General features: G+C 42.8%; 1 protein-coding gene across 20 annotated transcripts in view; it reads left to right on the top strand.

Moving 5' to 3' along the window:
- Window positions 1-26,247, top strand: part of CADPS (calcium dependent secretion activator) — a 431,612-nt gene that overhangs the window by 241,862 nt on the left and 163,503 nt on the right. For all 20 annotated transcript variants that reach the window (XM_070492692.1, XM_070492701.1, XM_070492702.1 and 17 more), the window contains exons 7-9: window positions 6,311-6,422; window positions 13,223-13,362; window positions 24,783-24,849. In XM_070492692.1, the coding sequence (XP_070348793.1) occupies window positions 6,311-6,422; window positions 13,223-13,362; window positions 24,783-24,849 (319 nt within the window). The remainder of the gene's footprint in view (window positions 1-6,310; window positions 6,423-13,222; window positions 13,363-24,782; window positions 24,850-26,247) is intronic.

Consider the following 26,247-nt stretch of genomic DNA (forward strand, 5'->3'; position numbering starts at 1 on the left):
ATAGGTTTGGAGAAATAATGTGCTGTGACTTTAGAAGTCATCTCCACCCCCCCCAAATTATGAATTAGCCGCTACTCATGTTTATTATTTGATATTAATAATGATGTAGTGTGACTAAATGAGTCAGCCAGCTCAAGTGGATCTGGAAGCAGCATTTGGGCACCACGTGTCTGAAATGCTATGATACACAATCCCAAATTTTCCAGTACACCAAGAGTGCTGGAAAGAACTCCATGAAGAATTTAGAGCAGCAAATTGGATCACTATGGAGTGAGCTGCCCTTGTAAGTGCATGCTTAAGATTCATCTGTGTGGATGTGCTTGGGTGAGCAGACTTCTAATCTGCTAGTGAAAATATAAGTATTCCCATTAGACTGAGCTGGCGATATAACTGGGTAGAGCAGGGGTCAGTAAACTTTTTCTGTAAAGGGCCAGAAAGTAAACAATTTAGGCTTGTTGGCCATATGGTCTCTGTCATAACTACTCTACTATGCCTTTCAAGCGCAAAAGCAGTGTAGGGATGTGTCAATGCATAGCGTAGCTGTGTCTTAATAAAACTTTATAGATGGCCATTGAAATTTGAATTTCATATAATTTTCACGTGCCACAAAATATTATTCTTCTGATTATTTTCAGCCATTTAAAAATGTGAAAACCTTTCTTAGCTCAGCAGTTGGCCAGACTTGGCCCATGGGCCATAGTTTACCAAACTCTGGTCTATAATCCTAAAAGGAGAGACATTTTTTAGCACTTCACATGTGCTGGGTATTGAGATGAACACTGTATATGCAATAGCTTATCTCCTACTTATTCTTCCATTGACCTTCTGGGGTCAGTCCTCTTCTTATCTCCAATTATAGATGTGAAAGCCAAGGTTCAAACCAACACCTAGTAAGTGTTATCATTTCTGCAGGTGGCATCTCCCCAAGTAGAATATAACATCCATAAGGACAGTGCTGATATCCCGTTCACCTTTGGATCCACAGCAACATCTAACACAGTGATTTGCGCGTGGTAGACATTCAGGAAGGGTTTTCTAAATGAAGGGCTAATTGGAGGTATGATTGATGCCTAAGCAGTAGAAGTCAGAGCTTCATCCAATGCCACATAGTGCATGTAGGTTAGTCAGCTGGTTGTTCATCTCTTTATCCCCCACCTTCTGGCAGAAGATATTTGGTTTGGCATGGACACGGGTCTCAATACATGTTCCTTTATATTTGGAGGTGCTACTGTGGGTAACTGCATTTCCATAGTCTGTGTGTGCGCTTATGGCTGAAAAGACCAAAAGTAATAATAATACTTCATTTTATGACTTCGTGGCACTTTCCAGCTTTATGCTGTTGGCATTCACATTGCTTCCAGCCCTTGGCCTCGTGAGCTAACCACTCCTTGACCTTCAAGGACCTCCGCCTTGCTCCTCAGAGTGCTGTCCTTGTTGCGGTGTATGCTGGGTCTCCTCCACATGCTGCCAGCAACTGCATCCCCTTCAGAGAGCTGCTGTGCTCCTAAAAACCATCTAATTCTCAAGGAGATAAAGCCCTCAGTTTGGCTTAAAGGAGGCAGTCACACCCTTGGTCATCTCATGTGTCACATCTCTCCACAATTGCCTGAATTTGATGACATGGTTATTCTGAATTTGTCACTTCTTCCTAGTCATTAAAGAAATATTTATTGTGTGTCAGGCCCTGTGATGGGTACAGGAGATTTTTTTTGTAATTATGCTATGATCCTTGCCCCTAAGTTGTTCACCATCTAGAAAGAGAGCCAGATACACACACAGATAATTGTCAAACTACACTATAACACTGTGTTGTAAGTTATTGAAAGGCAGTAAAGCTCTGTGGTTTAGTGCATGGCCTTTAGGGTCAGAAACTTCAATTTGAAGCCCAGCTCTGTGGTAGCCTGAAACCCTGGCCCAGTTACTTAACCTCTACGAGTCCTAGTTTCTCCATTTATAAAGGAGATAATAAGAGAATATACCTCATAAAGCTGTTAGAAAGATTAGGGGCTGGCCTGGTGGTGCAGCGGTTAAGTTCACACGTTCCGCGTCTCGGCGGCCCGGCGTTCACCAGTTCAGATCCTGGGTGCAGACATGGCACGGCTTGGCAAAAGCCATGCTGTGGTAGGCATCCCACGGATAAAGTAGAGGAAGATGAGCATGGATGTTAGCTCAGGGCCAGTCTTCCTCAGCAAAAAGAGGAGGATTGGCAGTAGTTAGATCAGGGTTAATCTTCCTCAAAAAAAAAAAAAAAGGAAAGATTAAATGAGATAATCCATGAAAAGCATTCAGCCCAAGGCCTAGCAAACCATAAGCAATTGATAATTGGTGACTATTTTTAGTGTTTTTGTGAGATAGCTGTACAGTGTGAGTACAGTGGTAGATCTGATGGGATCGCAGAAGAGGGACACCTCACCCACTTTACTTTATCTGCCTTGAGTTCAGAGAGAAGTCAGTTAATCTTCCCAACTGCTGCTTGCAATAAATATTATCAACCTCTGGTCTTCTCAAATCAAAGCGTAATTTTATTTCAGTTCTGGGAAACTTTTGAGAAGAGGTATTCATCTTAATACCCACATCAGTGCACAGCAAAGGAAAAGAAATGAGCAGAGACTAATGCAACAGTGAGAAATAGATTTCCTATGTGGCTCCACCAGAAGGCCAAGGTTTTTGATGCTTCCTCCGCTAGCTGATTTGACTATAGGGTATGTAGCACTGTGTGAAGTATATTGAACATGTGAAATAAATCCAAAGTGAGAAGCCAGAGTAGCCCAGACTCCCTCAGTCTTGAAACAGAACTCTCTCTTTGAGTTACAAAGGGAACTAATGGTAACTGGATCAAGACACAGAGTAGTGAGGTGGTGGAACGCATGAGGGAGGCAATATGGCGGCATGGTTAAGAGTTTGGATTGTGGAGTCAAACTGCCATTTACTCCCTGCATGTGATACTGGGCACATTACTAGCCTCTCTGAGCCTTAGTTTCCTCATCTGTAACTATGCGGGTGATAATTGTAAGCATTTCACAGAACAGTCAAGATGGTTTAAAAAGAAAAAAATCCATCTATGACTGTATAACATTTTTGAGATAGGAATTTGTGCCTTGCACATGGTAATCTTTGAATAAATATGAGCTATTTCTATCATAAAGATAGTCAGGTCTCTCCATGGCTGGAAAAAGACAAAGAGTGGACATTTTTATGACTTTTTTCACAAAGGGTAAAGGGGAAGGTAAGAGTGCTAATAATTAAACCTCCTTGGGACTCCCAAGAATAGAAAGCCTTGACAAAAAGAAACTGGGAATGGTCTCACAGAGTCCATTGACTGCAGCAAGGGGCAAAGATTTCATGTCAACACCATTGGCAGCCAACCTCCACTGCATGGTGCATCTTCAGTCCCAGCTGAACAGACTGGGGTGGCATTGGACTCAGAGCATGATTCATGAACTTGTGACCCATGCAGCTGCACAGGCCCCACGCAGACAGGACCTATGTTTGGTTTAATGCTCTGCTGTTGCCAGCATGAAATTCTTAATAATTTTACATTTGAACTTGTGTTTGTAAGTGAAGTCCAATGGCACAATGGAGCATGCAGTAGAGCAGAGGAAATACTCAGAGAAAGGAAAATGCTTTCTATGTTAGTTCCTTTAATGGCACTTTTTTCCAGCCTTTTGAACAAGGAGCCCCACATTTTCATTTTGCACTGAGCCCTGAAAGTGACGTAGCCAGTCCTGATTAGACTGGACACTTTCTCTTTTTGCCTGCTTCACTGGGCCAGGTTACCATTTTGAAATCTGATGGATAAATTGGGATTCAGTAGTGACCTAACAACTTGAGTTGAGCCAAGGGTCATGGTAGGAAGCCAAAAGCACAGCTGCAGGCCTGGTGGAAAGGAAAAGCAACTCACTGTCCAACTGGATGGGGGTCATCAGGGCAGCCTCCAGCAGCTTGAATTCCATCCAGCTGATGGAGTCTCAGAGGCCTTGCCCTCCTTCACAGTCTTGAGTCCTATCGAACACCTTATGAGCTGAGCATCCTTTGGTAGCAGTGGGGGTTCAGGCAGACTGGGTTAGTGCCCACTGAGCACGCCCGAAAATCCCTACAACCAGAACCAAGGACAATATCATGGGGATGCAGTGTGGGGGGACCCCCAGGCACTGGGATCAAGGCCTCTTTGTGGCTTAGTGTTAAAGCAGCTCATTCCAGAACTCTTTGGTCCCCAGCAAGAATCTTCCTCATCTCCATGACCAAGCATGTCCTCTCCTTTGCTCTATTGTGATTGTTATGCTTCTTCAATGATTTTCATGCACTTAGGTTCCCATGGATCTGGGCTTCCCCTCATCTTCTGTGTTCTGGTGCTCTTTGTCAACTCTCTCTGTATTCCTCATGTCTTTGAGTTTGGTTACCAGGATTTATTTGGCTGCAACAGTGAGACTAGCAGTCAGGTTTTCATCATTTACAAAAGAATAAATACAAACAACCAATGAACACAGAATAAAATATTCAAGCCTGCTGTTAGTCAAAGAAATACCCATGAAAACAACAACAAGAAAATAGGCCACAAGAAAAAGTAAACAGGGACAACTGGTGAGGCAAGAAGCCCTGTGATTTGCACTCTCATTTCCAGATGGTGGGAGGGTACTAGTTACCTTGGTAGAAAGCATTTTGGGAATAGGTGTCCCAAGCCTTGAAACTGTTCATTGATGAGCACAGTTCCTGCAGCATTGTAAGAGCACCATAATATTTGTTGATAAATAAATGAAGAAATGATTTTCCATCTAAGTCTCTATCCCAAGGAAATAATCAGAGATGAAGTAAAAAAGTACTGTCCATCCCAATCTCCACAATAGAACAATAGCTAAATAAATTATGATGCATCCATAAGGTGTAATATTATAGAGTCATTAAAAATCATATTTTAATGAATATTTTACAATATGGAAATTGGCCACCATAGAAGGCAAAATGAAAAAATATCTCTATACAAAGTTATATCTATTCTTATTTCCCTGTTCTGTAAAAGAATATATATTTGGCATCATTTGTTTATTCAACAAATTTTTACTAAGTATCTTCTATGTGCTAAGCACTGTGCTAAGTACTAGGTATGCAATATAAACAAAACACACACACTCCCTGTGCTCATGGAGCTTACAGAATATTGGAGGATTCAGCTATTAAACAATTATACAAATCAATAATTAGAAATCAAATGATTGCTAGGATGGAAAATTAAAGAGTATGTTCAAGAGAGTTTAAAGCTGGAACCAAATTTGAACTGGGAGATCAAAGGACATGTTCTCCAGGAAAGTGGTCTTTAAGCTGAGCCCTCAAGACGTAGCCTGGTGGAGGGTAGGGCAGGGAGAAGCCTGGTCAACAGAGGGACCTGTGCATACAACAGCCCTGAGGAGGCACAACTGAGAGGCCCATGACACTGGAGCAGATGAGTGGGAGACCCTACCAAAGGGTCTGGATTGCCCCCTGAGTGCAGTGGGACAGGTGCCATGGTAGGGTTTAGGGCAGGGACTCAATGCAATCTAGTTGACACTTCTGGAAGATCATGCTGATTCCAGGTATAGAGTGGACAGAGATGGCTCTGTAAGAATAATGATGAGTGAACGCAGAGGCCACATCTGAAGCACCCATCAAGGCCTTGTCAGCCCAGCGTGGCACTCAACCTCCGTGCTAGGTAAGCCAGGCTCTCCTCTGGGGAGATCTAAGACTCAGATTCCCACAGACAGTGAGTGGGGAAGGGCATTTCCTGTGTCACATCCTTCTACCATCCATTCCTCTTTGACAGAGCTGAACTCCATCCATTCCTCTATTCAACTCATCTTTGAAGGCCAGTAGAATGGGGCTCCCTGCCTCCCTACTAATACTGAGGTCTCATTTTAAGGTCAGGTGTTGGTTTGGACCAAATGGAGCCCCATCTCAAAATCTACAACTGCAGTTTCCAAGAACTAGGGATTCAAAGGATGCAAGGAAATATTAGTGGTTATCCAGGAATGGATTGTAGGTATAGCAAATGCATGGGGGAAAGTTCTCACCAACTTGACTTCATGCTAATTCCAAGTGATTCCTTATAGTTCTCTGTGAAGACCCGTGGCAACTTTCTGAGCATCTGTCTTGCCTTTGCCTAACAAGTTAATTAACACTTTTTGTCACTCTGGCAGCTTTGAAGGGGAAGGGAGGGGGATGTGACAGCCAACGCTGCCTCGGGTTAACCCTGCATTCACCCAACCAAGGAAGAAGGCAGCTGACTTTAGCATTGTCAAGATGAAGGTCTCCACATTGACCTCTCTGATTCTCTCTGCAGCTGGGGCACCCAGGGTGACTTCTCGACGACCCATGCGCTGCCTGCTGTGAAGGTGAAGCTGTTCACAGAGAGCACAGGCGTCCTGGCCTTGGAGGACAAGGAGCTCGGACGGGTAAGCTCTCCCCATCACAAGGATGATCCATCACAAAGGGCTCTAGAGAACGAGTGTCCCTGGGTCCTAAGAGGCAGCATTGCCAAGTGCCAAAAGGCCCGGCTTTGGGATTTGAATCCTGGACTCCACTTTCCATTGACTGTGTGACCTTGCGCATATCTCTCAACCTCTCCAAGCCTCAGTTTCCCCCTCTTCAAATCTAGGCTACCAATAGTGAGCACTGCAGAAGATAGAGCAAGAGTTCTCAACACCATCAGACCCAAACAACCTTCAGAGCAAAGATCTGTCATGCCCTTCACCATCCTGAAGTGAAATTCTTAGTTACTTAACAAACAGACTTACCTCACAATTTTAAAATCAACATGACATAACATAAAGGAGAAATAAAAGGAACTTAATTAAGAACATAATTTCAGAATGTAAAGATTCAGACGACTGCCCTGGAAGACCTAAGAAGGAATGCTTTGCTTGCCCATCTGGAGAATCACCGAGAAGGTGACAGCTACGAAGTCCGCCCTGGAGCTTGGTGGCTCAAAAGCCTGAGTATCAGTAAACTGATTTCTTGAATCAGTAAACAAGTGTTGGTAACAAAAGTTTCCTTGATTTCCCTGAAAAATTATCAAAAATACTTTGTTTGTGTAAAACAGATTTAGGATCTGGACTCAGTTAATTATAAACTGGTTTTTCCACCTCCATTTATGTCCACTGGGAATATTCAAAAGTCAGGTGGGATGCAGGACAACTCCTCCTTGGGAAGGCTTACCTAGCTCATTGTGGGATGTTTAGGATCCCTGGGCCCCACCCTTCCAACACCGACAGAACCCAACGCCAATTATTTTGTCAACCAAAAATGTCCCCCAAATTTTTGAAACATCCTGAGAGGTGGTACCAATCCCTTTGAGTACCACTGAGATAGTAAAGACATTTCTTCTTGCATCTCAGCTATTGACTTTGCATCAAACAGCCAGGATTTTCAGAACGTAAGTTGGATTTGTCACCTGCTAGCTTCAAAGGCTCCCATTGCTCCACACGCTTTTAATACCATCTGGACTCTGTGACGGCCTACAAAGACTTGTGTGACGTGGCATCTGCTCACCTTCTTAGCCCGTTTGTGGCCCCCTTTCCCCTCTTCCACTGTGCCCCCGCATCACTGGCCAAATTTCAGTCCCTCAGATAAACCACATTCTTTCCCAGCTCAGGGGACTTGCTCTCTGCCTGGAACACTCTCCCCGCCACCCAGCTCTTCCAAAGTCTACCTCCTTCTCTGTATAAATGCCACCTCCTCCTCAGAGAGCCCTTTTCTGACTGCCCATCCTCCTTCATTTGCTACCTCAGCCCCCTGTTCACGTCCTCCACTGAACTTACCACCAGTGAGAGAGAGAGAGGAATTTACAGAAATTTTGGCTTTTGGCTCCCCCACTGGACTGTAAAACCTCCATCGGGATAGAAACCTAAGCGATTTTGTTCATCACCCTATACCCAGAGCCTAGCACATAGACTCAATAAATTTCATTTCATACTGATTGAATGAATGATCCTTTCCAAAAGCTGTGTGACCTTAGCCCAGACACTTAATCTCTCTGAGCCTCTGATAGATCATCTATAGAATAATAAGAGACCACCCCAAGACAAACACACAGACACACACACCTCTAACAATGCCAGCAAGAACACATTAACCATGCTTTCTTTGTTCTTCCTTTGTTTTTTGCTTCCTTAATCTGGCTTTCATCTTTAGAACTAACCTGGAATCATATTACTAAGACCTAGATCACAGATAGAAGTAAAACAAAAAGTAAACAAGGCTAATAGCAAAAAGAGTGCTCCCCAAAAAAGGAGGGGGATGAAAGAAGAGAGTTAGCTGTTTTCTTTGAGAATGACAAGTATTCATTTCTGTCCCTGGGGAAAGAGAGACACACACAGAGTGGGGGAAGGAACCTGCTTTTTCTTTTTCTTCAAACTTCTCTTTTCCTTGAAGAATCATATCAAGAATCATATGAGACTCAGAGACCTAGGGTATCAGTGTTAGAAGAGAGAAGTCCAGAAACCTGAGTCCACAGAGGGCACCATGGGACCCAGGAGCCCCTTGAAATTGTTTGCAAATGTTGGCAGAGGGGGAAATATGTGCATTTTTCTGGGCTAGTCCAAAGCATTCACCAGCTTCTCAAAGCTGTTTCCACTCAAAAAAGTTGAAATCACCGGGCTAGTCAAACTCTTTCCTTTTGTAGACAAGCAAACTGATTTCTGTGGAAGGGAGGCCACTCCCCAGAGCCGCCCAGTGAGCTGGGGCCCATGCATTGTGTCCATCTCCCATGGGCCAGGCCACTGTCCTAAGCCCCTCACTGATTCTGCACCAGAACCCTCATGAGGCCGGTACAGTTATGACTCTTCCTGTACAGACAGGCACACTGGGGCCCAGAGCAGCAAAGGAACTTGCCAGGAGTGATGTGGCCTCAGTCCCAGGGCTCTTTTCACTACACCACGTTGTCTCTAGGCAGAAATAAAACCCTCAGCTCTGCTGTGGTGGTGGAGGCCATGAGCTTGCCACAGTCCCACGCAGTCATTCATTTCTCAGTAAATCACTCTCTCCTCCAGCCCCATTCTATACATCCTCAGATACTACGGTCTTCGTCCTTCCTGCCAAAGAAACTTGCCACCAGTTGCGGTGGGGCTGGCCTGCCGTGCCCTCGTGCCAGCTGGAGCGCCTTCTGCTGGCAGCTCCTCCACAAGCCGCAGCTGGGGGCAAAGGTGCTCCTTTTTTAAAGCAAAGCGATTCCTTGGACTCTTCACCAGAGCGTTTCTACGTGCTAATTTTTCCCCAGCTTAGCAGGACACAGCCACATTCAAATCCCGGTGCTACGTTCATTCATTGAACAATACTTACTTTGTTCCACTTTCAGTATGCTTCCTTTTTATTAACCCTTTGAACTGAAAGAATAATTCATGCATATTGTAAAAAAAAATTAAAATAGATATACAGTGAAAACTGATGATCCCTCCCACCTCACCCTAGTATCCTTTCCCAGAGAAAAACCTTGTTTTCAATTTATTGTGCTTTCTTCCCAAAATACTCTCTACATGTACAAGCATAGCATATGTAGGCATACACGTATATATCCCTCTTTAAAAAAAAAAAAGAAAGCAATCAAGCACAACTGGAAGTTACTGTATGCATACTGCTTTACATTTTGCTTGAAACATCAGTATATTTGGAAGTTGGTCCATATCAGCCCATTCTGACTTCCTCCCTGTTTTCATAGCTGCATAGTATTCCATTCGGTAACTGTATCATAACTTATTTAACTTGTTTCCAGCCTTTGGCTGTGTAAACAACGCTTCAACAACTAACTTTAAGTTTATTTCTTTGCACATATGTGTGTATATGTATAGGATGAATATCAAAAAAATATTTTGCTGAATGAAATTTCAATATTGACAGACACCAAATTGTCTCCTAAAGAGTATATACCAATTTATACTTCCACAAAAGGCAGAAGTGGCTGTTTCCCCACACCATTGCCAACACTGCAATGTTATCAAACTTATTTATCAAATATGATTGTGGGCCCACTGTATCTGGTCATGTGTCGGAGGCCAGAGCAAACGGGAATAATGACAGGTAAAAATCCTTACCCCCTCAAAATTTAAGGGATACAGACATAAAACCAGAAATTATAGTGCAGTGTAGCAAGTGCTCTGTTAGAGAAAGGACTGCTGGGAAGCACATAGCAAGGGGACATGACACAGTCTGAGGGGCAGGGATGTCTTCCTGGGGGACTACAGAGGTAGGGAGAGATATACAGCCTGAGTCTCAGAAGGGATCAGCCCGGTAAAGGTTCAAGGGAAAGCAGTGCCCCAGAAGGACCTGCCTGCATGGGCTGATAACTACGAGAAACGGGGGGGGGGCGGGGTGCCCGGGGGGCGCTTCCGGCATGGGGTGGGTTGTTCCCACATCAGCATCACCACATCAAAGCGCAGCACACATGGGCCCGGGCTGAGATGACAGAATGCTCCATTAGCAGTCTGGAATGTCCAGATGAGGTGTCTGGACTGCTCAGGCCTCATGCGCACCCAGAAGGACGCTAATAATTCAGCTGGGCTGACACATACAAAGGACTGGTCGGCTGGTCGGGTGCACGGCAGGGTGGGGATGAAGACGAAGGAGAACTGCGGTCACCTCATCTCTCCATTCTGGAGAGTCTCCCCCAGGGAGTGCCCACGGGGGGAGAAGTCTTTGTGAGGCGGCCAGTAATGAACTGCGGCCATTTACGTCAACAAATGGACACCATATTGCCAGTGGGAAAGACGCCCGGCATCCATATGGCGGAAGGCCAGTTAACGAGCTCCGGGTGCCCAGACCACTGCTCCTACTTTGATTTCCCCAAACAGGCGGGACCAGAAGGGGGCTCAGGGCCTTCCTGCTGCTGTTCTGGTCCTGGCTGGGCTTTCTCCTCCCAGCCGCTCCCCTTCCCTGCGTCACAGCCCATCACCCGCCTTTCACCTCTCAGGCCACACTCGCCCGGGAGAGAGGGTCAGCGTCCCTGGATCAGCAGGCTCCTCCTCTCCGTCTCCCAAAGGCTGGGGTCTCCGGGAAATGGGTGATATGAAGGGACAGGTGTTATCTTGAGGGAAGGGAGAAGTCTCCACAACCCGATGACACCCTGAGTTACTTGTTTACTTCCAGCTTCCTATAGCATATCACAGTTCACTAGTGCCAGTTAAGGGAATTTACACATTTTATGATAGAATTTTCACTAAATTAACCCTCACAAAATGAGCAAATGGCCTAAAAAAAATTATAACAGAAGAGCTATGATTTGAAGATAATACTGGAATTGCAAGCCTGGCAAACAGCATGAAAATGGGGGAGCTGACACGGGTCCTACTAGCTGTTCTGTCATCCTCATCATGAGATAAAAACCATACCCATGTAATTGGATAGGATGACATGTGAGTCAAGACATTATGAAATTATTTACAAGACTATTGAATTATGGGTTTACATCCAGTATCATGAACAATGAGCCTTGCCCTAAATATAGATGGTACCTTGAAATATAGCTAATAGTAGTACAAAGCCACAATTAGGAAGATATTTAAAAATATCATTTTTTATCTTTAGCCCATCTTTTTAAAACTTATATATTTGTGTATGTTTTATGACATATGTAATAATGTAATATATTAACGCAAAGTAAAAATACATAATGTAAAATATGGGTATATATTAATATATTTATATAAATATTTATGTATTTATATTGATATATTTTTATATTGATAGTGATATATTTACAGATATTTAGCTAATTGCTCAAAAATATTTTACTGAAGGGAATAATCAAAAAAATTTGGACAGCCTCTGGTCTGAAAAATCAGGGCTTCTTGTATTTTAATCATGTTCTTAGACCTTAAGAAGACAAATTTTGTGTTTAGAGAGAATATATAAATTTTCGTTCATTGAAGAGAGGAAATTTACTGGAAAAATGAGGGTCAGACCAGGAATCGGAAGGGATGGAAAAATCAGCACAAGCCAGGCGTGTCGCAGTGGGCCAGTTCTGCTTTTCTGTCATGGTTCCTCCTCTTCTCAGAGCTCTTGTTCCACAATCACACGGGAAGCCATATGCTTCTACCCTCCAAGCACGGGCCAAGTTGGCTTGATGGCAGTGAGGCTGATGCAGCATCTGGAAAGCCAGTGTGTCCACCCCTGAGACTCTGAGCCCCTCCTGTCCCTTCCAGAGGTTAAAGAAGCCCAGGAAAGGAGCCTGACTTCCCTGCACCTGGAGGAAATAGAAGCTTTGAAAACAGAGCCCAAACAACATGCAACAAACCAGGGCACGCTGCCACCACAGAAGCAGATCTTAGCAAGCCCAGCTTTTTTTGTTGTGCTTATATTTAGTTCATGTTCCTTTAGTTTAGGGGATTTTCCAAATATCTCACTCCTCCCCAAGTGCACGTTCCCCAGATCCCATGTGGCTCCTGAGAACTCTTTCATCATGAAACAAAAAAGTGGATCCACTTCTGGCTTCGCTTACAGCATCTGAGACGATGAGAACTGAGGCAGAAGACCCAAATCAGAGCACCCTCTCTGAAACACACGGTTGAAAGGCATTTTCTAGAGCTGGTCTTTCTTCAAGCTGTGTGTGCTTTCTTCCAAACCAGGACAAAGTCTGGTGTTGTGTGATAAGATTTCAAGATCAGGTGAAATCGGGTTAAAATGTGTGACTATAAGCAAGTGCCTTTCCTTCTCTAAATGTCACATGTCTCATCCATGGAATAAGGCCCCTTCCGTTTCCCCTGCAACCTTTGAGGGATTTCTCCTCTTGAAATAGTAGAAGAAATCCCGAAGAACGGAAACAAGAGTGAATTAGAAGTGCTCTCTAATACAGAAGGATATTTCTTCCTTTCATACATCCATCTTATATGAAGAGAATAATGCATGGAAAACATTCTCGGTTCTGGGTTGCTTTAGTCCTTCTGAGCATTAAGAAAGTACAAAAGCTGGATCACAGAAATTGTGATCTTTACTTTTACAGAATTAGCCAGGGAGGGAGAGGAGAGCAAGAGAATGCCATTTCTGTCCTCAGGCCTGGCAGCTTGGTGTGAGCCAGCCATGGCTGGTAGAGAGAGCCCGGGACTTGAGTCCATTGGCCAGGCCTCCACTTCATTTAACTGCCCACCTGCTGGCTAAGGGAATTGGACAAGACAACTTCTCAGCAGCAAAGTTTCTCATCTATAAAAACATGCCCATAACAGCGTTTCTATTTTCTGGCTAAAATGGTTGTGCCTTTTCCCAACAGGTTATTCTCCATCCCACCCCAAACAGCCCCAAACAGTCAGAATGGCACAAAATGACAGTCTCCAAAAACTGCCCCGATCAAGACCTCAAAATCAAACTTGCTGTCCGAATGGATAAGCCTCAAAACATGAAGCATTCTGGGTAAGTGTTTCTTCTTTGAGTGACAATTTTGGACACACCTCCATTTCATTTCTTAAAATATTTTTTAAGAAAAAGAAAAACTGATCTTCAGAAAACTACATGGAAGGAAATACAAAGGATTCATGAGAGATTATTAAAATACTTGACTTTGATATTTACTATAAGCTCCCTCAGTTCTTATGATTACTGTATTTACTTTTGTGCTGTCAAAATAGAATAAGTTCCTTCTCCTTTTCTAATTGGATTTCTAGTGTAATTCAAACCCTTCCTAGAAGCAGGCTGGGTGATTCTGGTTTAGGGGGTTTTATTGGCTTCTAATACCTTCTCAAAGGCGTCTAGATCTTTCAGACTCTGAGGATCACTCACTTGCACCTTCATTAACAGCCACATCCAGGAGGTGTGAGCAGTTGCTGTAGGCAACCTTCAAACAATCAATTCACATTAAATCAGTTTTAGTGTTCGGTGTAACATTTAAATAAATGACCAAGAAATAGAAAATTTATGATGATTTTCAGTTTCTTAAGGTTTGAGAGGAATGACCAATTAAGTAATTTCAAGTATGATAAAAAGATTAGGTAAAGTATAGTTTTATTTTACAGATCAAACCAATGATTTGTACAGGAAATGTTTGTTGACAACTGGGTGTATGCTGAGCCATGGCTTATTAAACTAAATTGCTTGGACACCAGTATCTCAGAAAATGTGATCACTTAGAAATAATTTGGGCCATATAACTCTGAATAGGAGAGTGTTTAGCCAACGGTAGGGAATGGATTGTTTTTCAAGGATTCTGCAGGTACCGTTTGCCAACCAGCCATCATTCTGCTTAGCCCCTCGTCAGTAGAAACGTCTCGGTAATTCTCTTTGTTTGTGTTTGTTTCTCTTTGTATGTGTTTATGAGAGGGCTTAAAGTGGGAAAACTGAGGATTGGTTATGTGCTAGAGGTTTGGGGAATTCAGAAACCCAGCACCAGCGACTAGTTGCTGATTGAGACCGATTTAGACAGAAGCCCATGAGAGGTCCCAGGGGGAGTGACGAGGACAGGAAGTGCACATCTCAGTAGATGAGCAGACCACAGCAGCATGCTGTTAGACAGTAAGGAAGAGCACCCTAGTCTTGGTGCCACAGAGTTCTGGGGGGCAAAAAAAGCTCAAGGTTCCAGAGAACGATAGATACCTACCAGTCAGGGCACTGGAGGGGGTCAGGCATGGGGAACTCCAGAGGAAGCAGAGGTCGCCCACGAGCCGGAGACCCGTTACTGAATCTGAATTCCAGCTTGGATTTGGGAAATTTACATGGCATTATCTTGAGGCCAACCTATTCCCAGAACCTGAGATGGAATTATGGCAAAGCTCTTCTGCCTGCGGCCAGGAGAAGGCCAGGGGAGAATGAACCAGGCCCTTGCTACACACTCAGTCCTTTTTCAACCATCCATGGTGAAGGCTGCCAGCTTCTCCTCAATTAAATTAGCGACTCGAGAAGATGTCTCATGAAATGTTTCTGAGGTCGGCTTTTCCTCCTTCTTATCCTACTCCTGGCATTTATTCCAAAATGTTAAATGGAATTTCTCCCATTATCTCTTCCCCTTCAATGTAAACATCCTTGTTTCAAGACAAAGGGTTTGCAAATTCTGTGAGGTTCCTAGAGCACCCAGGAAAAGATTCTGCATTTTAGCAAAATACTGGCTCATAAATACTCAGTAAATATTTGCTAAGGGAACCAGAGCCTGAGTGAGCAGGACAGAGGTAGAGAGACAGAAATAAGGAGGGTCGAGCAGACCAAAGAGAGAGAGAGAACAAAAATGTGAAAGTATCTATCTTCAAAACTGCTTTTTTAAAAACATTTTCCTTAAAAGGATCAGTAGCTCAGCCCATGTTCTAGGCCCCTTTGAAGCACTATACTAGTTTTACAAATACTCTCTTATTTAATCCCTATGGCAAACACTTGACATATTATTTTCCCCATTGGACAAATTCCCATTTCCCACATTCTCTTCATTTACTCTGCTGGAAGCTGAACTAACTGGTCTGGTTCAGTACTGTTTCTGTTGATTCATTTGTAAAGTTAGTACCATATTTCAGGCTCTCTTGACCCTACGGATTTCAGAAGAAATATGTAGCTCACTTCTGACAGGTGTTACAGCCGTTTCATATCACTAGGCTGCCATTTAAAAATTACCCCTGCCAGGAAATATACCAGGAGGGCCTAAAGTGGCTCTGAAAAGTGGACAATGGATGCCGTAATAACTCTCTCAGACCCTGTGGCCTAAATCAGGGGCGAGCAACCTTAGCTGCATGAGGGATGATTCAGGGAAAACGAAAATGTTTGGGCTACTTTTTTTTTAACTTAAACTTTAAATAGCTTTTTGAAGCTCCATCATGTGGGGAAGGGGGATAGAAATATCAGAACAATGTCATAAATTAGAGAATGAGAGAGAAAAAGGAATTTTTAAGAAGCCTGACTGAAGTTACAAATTGTATCCACTGCAATGTTTATTAAAACATAAAAGGAAAAGCAGAATTACTGTGAATTACTCCCTGTTGGTGGATGTGGTTCCTTGAATGAGCTACTGGGCCATTCAAAATCACTTTCTTTATTGAGTAGAAAAATGTCAGTGAAAAAATCAACACTGCTTTTTGGCCTTAATACATTAGTATCTGGGAATACTTCCTTGGTGGCTTTCTAATTGTTCGTCTTTTACATCCATATGGTGTTTTCAAGTTCAGGAAGTGCATTCCCATGCATTATCTCATTTCCTCCCTGAAACAGCCTCACAAGGATTAGGTATTATTATGCTCCCATCTTAATAAATGGCTTCTCCCTTCACTCAGTTGTTCAGACCAAGATCCTTCGAGTCGTCTTTCACGTTTCTCTTTCTCTCTCACCCCTCATCTCATCCATCATCAAATTCTCTTGACTCCACCTTCAACTCTAGACTCCACCTTCAAGGTAAATCTAGAGTTCCACCTCTCCTCACCACCTTCCATCGCCATTCAAACCCACGCCACCGTCACTTCTCCCCTTCACCTGCTGCACTTGCCTCACAAGCAGTCCGCCACTGCTGTCCTTGCCTCGCTCTAGTCTTCTTTCCCACCCTGAAGCCAGAATAGTTCTTTTAAAAACAGAAGTCAGATCCTGCCACTTGAATGCTGGAAAACCTCCAGTGATTCCCTATCTCATTCAGAGTAAAAGCCGGTATCGTTACCGTGGCTACAAGGCCCTACCTGACAAGGATTCCACTACCTATCTGAGCTTGATCATTGCTCCAGATGCACTGGCCTCCTTGCTCTTCCTCAAGGATTCCAAGTGCACCCCCTCCTCAGGGCTCTTGTCCCCACCATTTCCTCTGCCTTGGATGACCACTCGATGTCCCCCACCCAGATGTCCACATGGTTCACCTTGCCTTCTGCATGTCCCTGCCTTTCTTGGCCCACCTCTGTCCCCCCCACCCCTTACTCTGCTTTATTTTCATCAGAGTACTTATCGCCATCTCACATATCATATATTTCTTCTTTTATTAGTTTGTTTTCTGTCTTCCCCATTAGACTGTAAGTTTCTTCTCAGCAGGGACGTTTGTCTCCTTTGTTCAAAGTAGCCCATATCAGGCCTGAGTGTAGTCAAAGTCCAATAAATTGTTTGTTGCCTAAATGAATAAGCGAGTGAATGAATCCCCACTTTACAAAGAGGGAAACTGAGGCTTAGAGTGGTGAACAGACTTGCCCAAGTCAGAGTAAGCATCAGAGCCACCTCTAGAATTGTGTTATCCCTTTCAGTTTAACTTTAACTGAGGACCTGAAACTTGAATAAAATACAGAGTGCCCCGTGGTTCCACTCTGGATTCATTCAGTGAACCACAGTCCACTAACCAGGAGTAATTGACAGCAATTCTGATTTTCCTTTTATGTTTTAACAAACCATAAAGGGTATACAGTTTGTAAGTCTTAGCCAGGCTTCTTAAAATCCTGTTTCCTCTTCCATTTTCTTAGCTGTTCTGCTGCTGGAGACTTCTCATTCTTCAAAACCATCACACTCCTCTCTCCTCCTAAGTGTCCGAGACACCATTCACACTGGCATGGACTTTCCAACAAGGCTACCTAGACTGACCTAATTGAATACTTTTAGGATTCCATTTTATCTCCCTTGTTGACATATTTTTTCTGTAAATGTCAATTAGATCAAGTGGGTTGATAGTGTTCAAATCTTCTAAATCCTTACTGATTTTCTATAAATTATTGAGAAAGAGGTATTGACATTTCTGAGTATAATTATGGATTTGTTGTTTGCCCTTACAGTTCTGTCTATTTTTACATCATGTATTTTGGAGCTCTGCTGTTAGTTGCATAAACATCTAAGATTATTATGTCTTCTTGATGAATTGACCTTATAAAATGATCTTATGAAATGATCTTCTTTATCCTCTGGTCATATTCTTGGCCCTGAAATTTACTTTGCATGACAGTAATAAATATAGCCAATCCAGATTTTTTTAAAACTAGTGTTAGCATCATAAATCCTTTTCCATCCTTTTACTTTTTACCTGTTTATGTCTTTAAAGTTCATTTCTTGTAGGCAGCATAGAATTGGGTCTAGCTTTTTAAATCCAATCTAAAAATTCTGGATATTTAGCCTATATATATTTAATGTAAATATTGATATGGTTGCATTTAAATTAAATTGCTATTTGCCATCTTGCTGTTTGTTTCCTGTTTGTCCCATCTAATCTTTGCTCCCTTTTCCCTTTTTTTCTGCCTTCTTTTGCGTTAATTGAATATTTTTATGATTCTGTTTTATCTTCTTAATTTTGTTATTATATACAAATGCCAATTAGGTCAATTGCCTAGAATGGAATCCTTGGCACTACCACTTCCTAGGTATAGCCAAGTTGCTTAACCTTTCTGGGCCTCATTTTGCTCAGCATAAAATGGAGGTAATGATGGTGTTTGCCTCATAGAGTTTTTATAAGGATTAAATGTAAAGCATTTAGAACAGGTACGTGGTAAGGGCTACAGCTACAGAAGCATTGGTGGTGATTGTGGTTATCATCATCGATGTTCTTGGCTTTCATCCATTCTTTGCACTTTTCCCAGCCCATGCTTCTTCCTGCTGGGCTGCTGCAAGAAGACCAAGGTATCTGGAATCTTAGCACCCTCCTTGTTCTCTTTCACTTCCAAGGAGTGGAGGAAAACATCGCAGTGGGAATCATGGTTCTTGTCTCACTGTGACTGCTCTTCTTCGAAGAAATTCTCATGAATAATTTATGGCCAAAAAACCACTTCAGCTTCATTACTGCATGTGGATAGGCACCACCCTGCTAGCATAAGACACAGAGGAGAGCAAGTGCGGCACCTCCTCCTCCCTTAGGGCTGAGCCTCACTCTCCACTTGGACCCAAGCAGCACCAACTCCTCATTTTCTAGGTTCTTCAGTGACTTCTGGCTCCACAGCCCCCCAAGATGAAACCTTGGCCTGTCCCTGGTTTCCATGTCCCTCTCAGCCATCCTTACCCCTTTGTAAGGTGTCCAGCGGCAAGTGATTCTAGCCTATATCCTGAGGGAGCATGGACTCTTCTCCCTGCACTGGATGCTCATCCCCAGGCATCCTGGGAGAAGATACACAATAAAAAATTTCCCCATGACTAGCTATTGAGCACCCACCATATGCACCCCTAGTGCTAAGCACAGAAGATACTTCATAAACAGAGCTCAGTTACTAATTCATTTATATTCTCAAATACTGCCTGAAGGAAGACTGTCCTTTTTTAATCAAATGACAAGTTACACACATTGCTATGGGTGCTGCCCTGCCAAGTAGACTCAGGGCAGAGGGACACTGAAGCCAGGGGGTCTTCCATGGCTCAGCATTTGTTTGAGATCCCTGGTACTTAAGTTCAACCCAAGCGCATCTTCCTCATCTTTTTAGTCCTTTGTAGTTCACTCTGGCCTCTCATATAACAAAAACATCCCCAGCAAATGACAGGGATGTCAGTGACCCACTGGCATGGGTTTTGCAACAACACTGCAAACAAGGATACATAGAATCATGATGCAAAATATGACCTGGAGCCCCAAACCCAGACGTGCGTACCTCCCTTTATATCCCAGCAGATATAAAGCTGTGTGACCAAAGCTGAATGCAAATTCAAATAAAGAATCAGAGATGAATCCTTTGCAAAGTTAGTAGTTAATAGTCTTTATCCTGGACCTGTGGCTTCTACTCCTATGACTACTAAGAGTAACAACAAACAACAATAATGCCTAACGTTATCTGGCATTTACTATGTGCCAGGTCCTGGACTAAACACTTCACATGCATCATCTCCATCAGTCCTTGCAACAACTCTATGAAGTAGATCCTATGTTTTCCCCATTTTACAGCTGAAGAAACTGAGGTACAGGGCAGCTAAGCCAAAGGGCAATTAATGACAGAGCCAGAATTTCCACCTAGATGTTTCTACTCTGAGTCTGAGATATAACCACTTGGCTAAACTTCTGCTCCCTACACTAGAAGCTGATTTATCTATTCGTAAATCCAGATGGCTGCATCTCTGGATGGCCTGAAGAGAGAGTTGAGGGCCACTAATGCCCACACACATAGATCTGTCTGTAGTGTGAGGAGCTAGAGGGAGGGAAAGCCACCTGTATGTCTGCAATGACAGAACTTCCATCTGCTCCAGGTACTTTGCATTCTGTTTAATGAGCATGTTTCAACCTCAGAAAATACAGAGCCAGAGCTGACTAGACAGAAACCGTACATGGCTGCCCTCAGTTTTTCTCGGTTTTAACACCTTCTGGTATGTGCCAAATTAGTAATAAATTCTGAGGAAAACCTCAGCGGGAGAGCCCCTCCTTCACACAAACCAAGTGATACTTTCCAAAAGATGATTGTTAATTTTTCTCTGATTCCACTGGGCTTTCCTATTCAGAAGCCTTTAACCAGAAATCTTCTCTGATCAGTTGGAGTAGCAATTCATGTTCTTATTTCAATAAAGAAAACACATTTTGTCACCTAGAATGGAGGAAGAATAGCACAGTGAGGAGAGGGCTCTAGAACCAGACTGTTCTGAGTTTAAATTCTGGCCATGTCGTTCACCACCTGAGGAGCCCTGCAGCAGTTACTCGAACTTTCTGGACTTTGGTTTCCTCAACTATAAAGTAGGAATAATAGCATAGTGACATACCTAATAATAAATGTTTACTTTGTGTCAGGTATTGTTCTAAGCACTTCATATTTCCTTAACTTCTTTAATCCTCACAAGAACCCTTGAAGTAGATACCATGATTATTATCCCCATTGTACAGATGAGAAAACTGAGGTCGAGATAAATCTAGAAACTTGCCCAAGGTTACACAGCAACCTTGGTAGCCTGGCTCCAGATTCAAGCTCTTAACCCCTCCAGGTGGGTATAATAAATTCATGTAAAGTGTCTGGCACAGTGCAGAAGCCTGGTAAAACCTCACTGTGTAGTAATTAGTATTTTTATTGTGAAAGGAAATGAATGATTCAATATGAATTACATCCTATGAGTTCTAGGGAATTCTTTTTTTCCTACTTCCATTCTCATCAATTAAAACTATAAACACTTTAGGTGTAGTAGTTGTGTTCATTGTTTCGAATGTCTTTCTGTGGATTCAAGTTAAGAGGAAAGAGAAAATGGGTAGTAGTGCCAGATATGATTCCAGGAAAGTGTAAGACTGTGAGAACCTTGCCAGTCATTACTAAAAAAACAAAATTTTTTGCCCACTTTCTTTTTTTTTTAAAGATTTTATTTTTTTCCTTTTTCTCCCCAAAGCCCCCCAGTACATAGTTGTATATTCTTCGTTGTGGGTCCTTCTAGTTGTGGCATGTGGGACGCCGCCTCAGCTTGGTTTGACGAGCAGTGCCATGTCCGTGCCCAGGATTTGAACCAACGAAACACTGGGCCGCCTGCAGCGGAGCGCGTGAACTTAACCACTTGGCCACTGGGCCAGCCCCCCACTTTCTTTATCTGATCTTTTGTTCCATCTATTTCCCTATGTACCTATGTCCAAGGAGATTTCTTTTCACATATTTAGCCATTGTTCACTATTATAATGATACGTTTTCCTCTCTACAAGAGATATTTTATAATAAGCCTGACATTTATTGTGCATCTACTTCCTGCCATGCCTCCTACTTATACTTCACAAGCATCATCTCATTTAATCCCCACAACAACCCTGCAAGGGAGGAACCATTCCTGGCCCCTTTTTCCAGAGCACCAAGAGGTTAAGCATCCTACCTAACATCTCAGCAGAACTAGAATTAGAAAACAGTACTCTCAACCAGTACAAGCCAATAACCCTCTCTCTCCTTAGTCCTGGCTGAGCCTCCCTTTTGTGTGCATTTCTGCCATGAATACATTAATATATCATTTCAAGAAGTTTTGGAGTGTTGTCCAAGACAGCTGGATGTTCCATGTAACAACAGAGCTGACCATGTTGACCTCAGGGCTGATGAACTTACCAGCCATCCAAACATTTCCATGGCCTCAGCCTCAGTCCGGCCACCATCCTCTCTCTCTTGTCTGTACCACTGTACCCATCTCCTCACTGGTCTCCCTGACTTCTCTTTTGCCCCTTCCATCTATAGCACATTCCCCACCCAGCAGCCACTAGGATGATCTTAAATAGAAATACAATCATGTTAATCTCCTGCTTAAAACCCTTCCATAGTTTTCCATCTTTATTTAGAATGAGTGTGTTAATGATCTGATTCACCCATTTAAAAGATCCCCCTGTCTGCTGTGTAATGAATGGAGTGTAGGGGGAAGAGTGAAATCAGGGAGGCCAATTAGGAGCCTATTGCCATAGCCCAGGTGGAGATGATGGTGGTTTACCTGAGGAGTAGCAGCACAGCTAGAGATAGCCAGGATATATTTTGGAAAGAAAACTCAAAGAATTTGGTGATGGATTGCATGTCTTTAGGCAATGTTTTAAAATTTCATCAGAAATCTTTATAAAGACGCTCTGGTTTCCCAAGAGCATGGCGTTCAAAACCAATTGAGGGGCCAGCCCAGTGGCATAGTGGTTAAGTTCACATGCTCTGCTTCAGTGGCTCGGGGTTCGTGGTTTTGGATCCTGGGCACTAACCTATACACCGCTCATCAAGCCATGCTGTGGCAGTGACCCACATACAAAATAGCAGAAGATTGGCACAGATGTTAGCTCAGGGCCAATCTTCCTCACACACAAAAAGACAATTGATGGGCTGGCCCGGTGGCATAGCAGTTAAGTTCACATGGTCTTCTTGGTGGCCCGGGGTTCACTGGTTCGGATCCCAGGTGCAGACATGGCACCACTTGGCAAAAAGCCATGCTATGGTAGGCGTCCCACATATAAAGTAGAGGAAGATGGGCACGGATGTTAGCTCAGGGCCAGTCTTCCTCAGCAAAAAGAGGAGGATTGGCAGTAGTTAGCTCAGGGCTAATCTTCCTCAAAAAAAAAAAAGCAATTGAAATATAGCAATAAGCAAATATTTATTGACCACTTACCATATATAAGGAACTGTGCTAGGAATATAAAAGAAGAACAAGGTCCTATGCCAGGGATTCAGAAAGAAGGAACAATGTTCCTTCCTTCAAGGAGCTCACAGTCCAGTAGGTACAATAAATATGAAAACAAATAAATTATAGCAGTGTGATCATTGCAACAGCAGAATTATCTGCAGAGCCCAGGAGGTGGTGACGTCAAGGTAAGGATTTAAACTTAGGAAGAATACAAATTCAAACCTCAGCAGCCAAGAGAAGGCATTCCGGGCAGCATAACACATGCAATGTTATAGAGATGTAAAACGTTACGGTGTGGTTAAGCTGGGCCAGAAGATGAAGAGGTTTTTAGGCCAGGTCAAGATGCTGGTTTTCTCTCTATAGGCCAAGATTTCCCCGAGTGCGCTGATGGTACACAAGATCATTTTAGTGATATACAGACAAGCATGTATTAGTTAAATAGTTATGAGTGTATTTTAATGTGTTACATAATGTGTATTTAGTATACCCAGCTATAATATAAAATTTCCTTTCAGAATAAATTGGCTCATGTTAAATAAGTCAATTTGAAGAAAAATGTCAAGTAAATCATAGAATAGGTGGACAGATATGGAATAAGTCATGAAAGTGGAATGTGAGTGGCCAAAGTTTGGGGCTCCCTTCATGCGAACAAGGAAGACCCACTGAAAACTTCAGCAGGGAAAGGATGATAGGACTTGCAGATGGTACGGTCCATCTCATGACCAGGAGGAGGAGGAAAATCACCCTGATATCCCTGAAACCCATTAAGAGGGTCATCTGCAGTTATCCGTGGAAGCAGATGTGTGGGCTGAGACTGAAATAGTGGAGGTGTGAAGTGCACAGACTGAGCAGAGTGAAGAACTTTCCAGGAGGTAAAAATCAACTGCACTTGGCGATTGAGGAAGGAGCATGCGCAGAAGGACCCAGGATGACCCCTGGGCTTCTGGCTCAAAGGTCTGAAAGATTGTGATCACCAGCCACTCCTAAGAGCCCTGCAATTTATCAAACAGGATAAATTTTAATTAGACGCACTCTTCATTATGTCCCAAAGAGGAAATTCTGTCTGATTGTAGGTGAAGTGAGGATTCGGAAGTTGTCCAGGTGGTTTTGATGGCAGGGAAAGCCAGTTTGGGAACTTGAGTATTTGAGTGCGTTTGAGGATGACCACATCTCTCCTCACTTGGTCCAACAGAGTAAAAACCACCAGCCTCACTTTTCTGATCAAGGCCATTTCAACATGTAGCCATCCACAAAGCCAAGGGGTAATTCATGAATGAATTAGTAACGCTGATCATAAAATCCCCAGAAAGCTTCGAGCTGTGCCTCTGTAGTTCTTAACCCTGCTTTTTACTTCATTTTTCTGTACAAAGGTTAACTCCCCTCAACAGAAGAGCATTTGTGGGGAGGGGTGTGGGGAGGACCATCTATGTCAACTTGAAACTTCCTCCCTGTAACACACCTGCATTTGCCAGAATTACAACAAAAGGAAGTGAGGGAATGTTTTCCTGAATGAGACTTGACAAGAGGTGAAAGAGCTGCAGTTGCGAGATCTAGCACTCTTTTTTCTCTCTTGTGCAACACCTTTCAGGAGTTTCCCTCTTGAAAGACTTTTAGCACATATCCAAATTAAGTCACAGTGTAACATTTTCCAAGGCACTTTCTGGAGTCAGTCAAGGAATCTAAGTCAAGTCTGATGATGGGCCACAGTTCCTTCTGTAAGTGGAAATGAACCTTGCCCGCTATTTCTTATTCCCAACCCCACAGCTTCAGGATCTGCTTTCAGCTTCTGAGCCTTGTGCATTTCCTTGTTTTGGAGTACCAAGCTTCATGGTAAAGTGTATTAAACTATGTGCTCGCTCAAGCATTAATGGGACTCTGGTCTTTTTCCTTTTCCTTAGGTATTTATGGGCCATCGGTAAGAATGTCTGGAAGAGATGGAAGAAAAGATTTTTTGTGTTGGTGCAGGTAACTTCAACTCTAGTGCCAATCTTAAGAGCCATAAATTTTAAAGATTTGATAGGTTTGGTTAATGTTTTTTAATTGAGGTATAACTTACTTAAGTGCGCAAAGCTCAAGCATTCAGCTTGATGAATTTTTAGGTTATATATCCATGGAACCACCATTCAGAGGAATATAGAATATTTCTAGTACCCAGAGAGCTCCCTTGTGCTCCCTTTCCTATTTTTATATCCCTTTAAAAATTAGTGCATGCTCATTATTTTTTAATTCTAAGAATACAGAATTATATGAGATAGGTAGGAGAAATAAACCCCCACCCCTGCCAGTGATGGAGGACCACGCGGAGGGAGCAAGCCTGTGCCTGATTAGGGCAATAGGGACATTAACATTGTTGTAGAAGAACTTGCTGTTTCTAAAAGGCACTAAGATAGTTAATATGAGAAAAGTCAATTTAGTTGGACTTTTTACATCTATTTTGTCATTTAGTATGCTTGATTTTTAACTACCTGTGAAAGAGCATTCCACTCTTCTTGATGCCTGGGGCTTTCAAAAGTCTTAACTGACCTCCTATAACTATGTTTAATGTCTGGAATCTTTCAAGATAGACTCTTTTTTTTTTAGCCAAAGATAACCAAACTCTCATGTTGTTCTGCAACCAGGTTTTTTTAAGAAATGGCTCATTGTAGACATTTTTCTATGTTTGCACATATAGCTCTGGCTCTAATACCCGTAGAATTTTCCTCTTTTTTTCCTTGTGATGAGAACTTTTATGATTGAACTGCTTAACAACTAGAATTTTCCTTTTTGTGGGCCTCTAGACTTCCCCAATTGGGACTATTATTAACCAAGCAGCATGGAATACCTATGTATACACGGAAGTAGATGTAGATGCAGATATTGATATTAGTAATACATTAGAAATATATAAATAGTATCTTTGCTCTCTTGAGTGTTTCTTTAAGAAAAAATTTCCAGAAACAGTAGTACCTGTCCTTGAAAATCTCCCCTCATCACTTTTTGGAGAGGTTGTTTGCTTTTTGCATCAGGATTTTTCAGTTTACAAAGGAGTTTGCCATTGCCTCTTTTTAATTTGCAGGCTCCACCAGAGCATGTAAACTATAATACAATTTTCAAAAATTTAATTTATGCCGTTTTCTGAAAGACATCACAAAGTGAGTCAACGTGTAATTTAGTGACTAAAGGTATTTCTTGGGTTGCATGTTGGCTGTAAGCACTGACTAGTATTTAGAGCGCTATCGGTTCTGAACGCTCACTATAAAGCAAGTACCTCTTTCATCTAAATGGTCTTGCAAGTTCCACCCACCCTGAGCTCCTCAGACTAGACTTTCTACAGATACACTCAAGTCTCTGCTGTGCCACTAAGGCAAAATGTATCTCTCTGGC

Source organism: Equus asinus, chromosome 21, assembly GCF_041296235.1.
Source record: "Equus asinus isolate D_3611 breed Donkey chromosome 21, EquAss-T2T_v2, whole genome shotgun sequence".
Taxonomy (NCBI): Eukaryota; Metazoa; Chordata; class Mammalia; order Perissodactyla; family Equidae; genus Equus; species Equus asinus.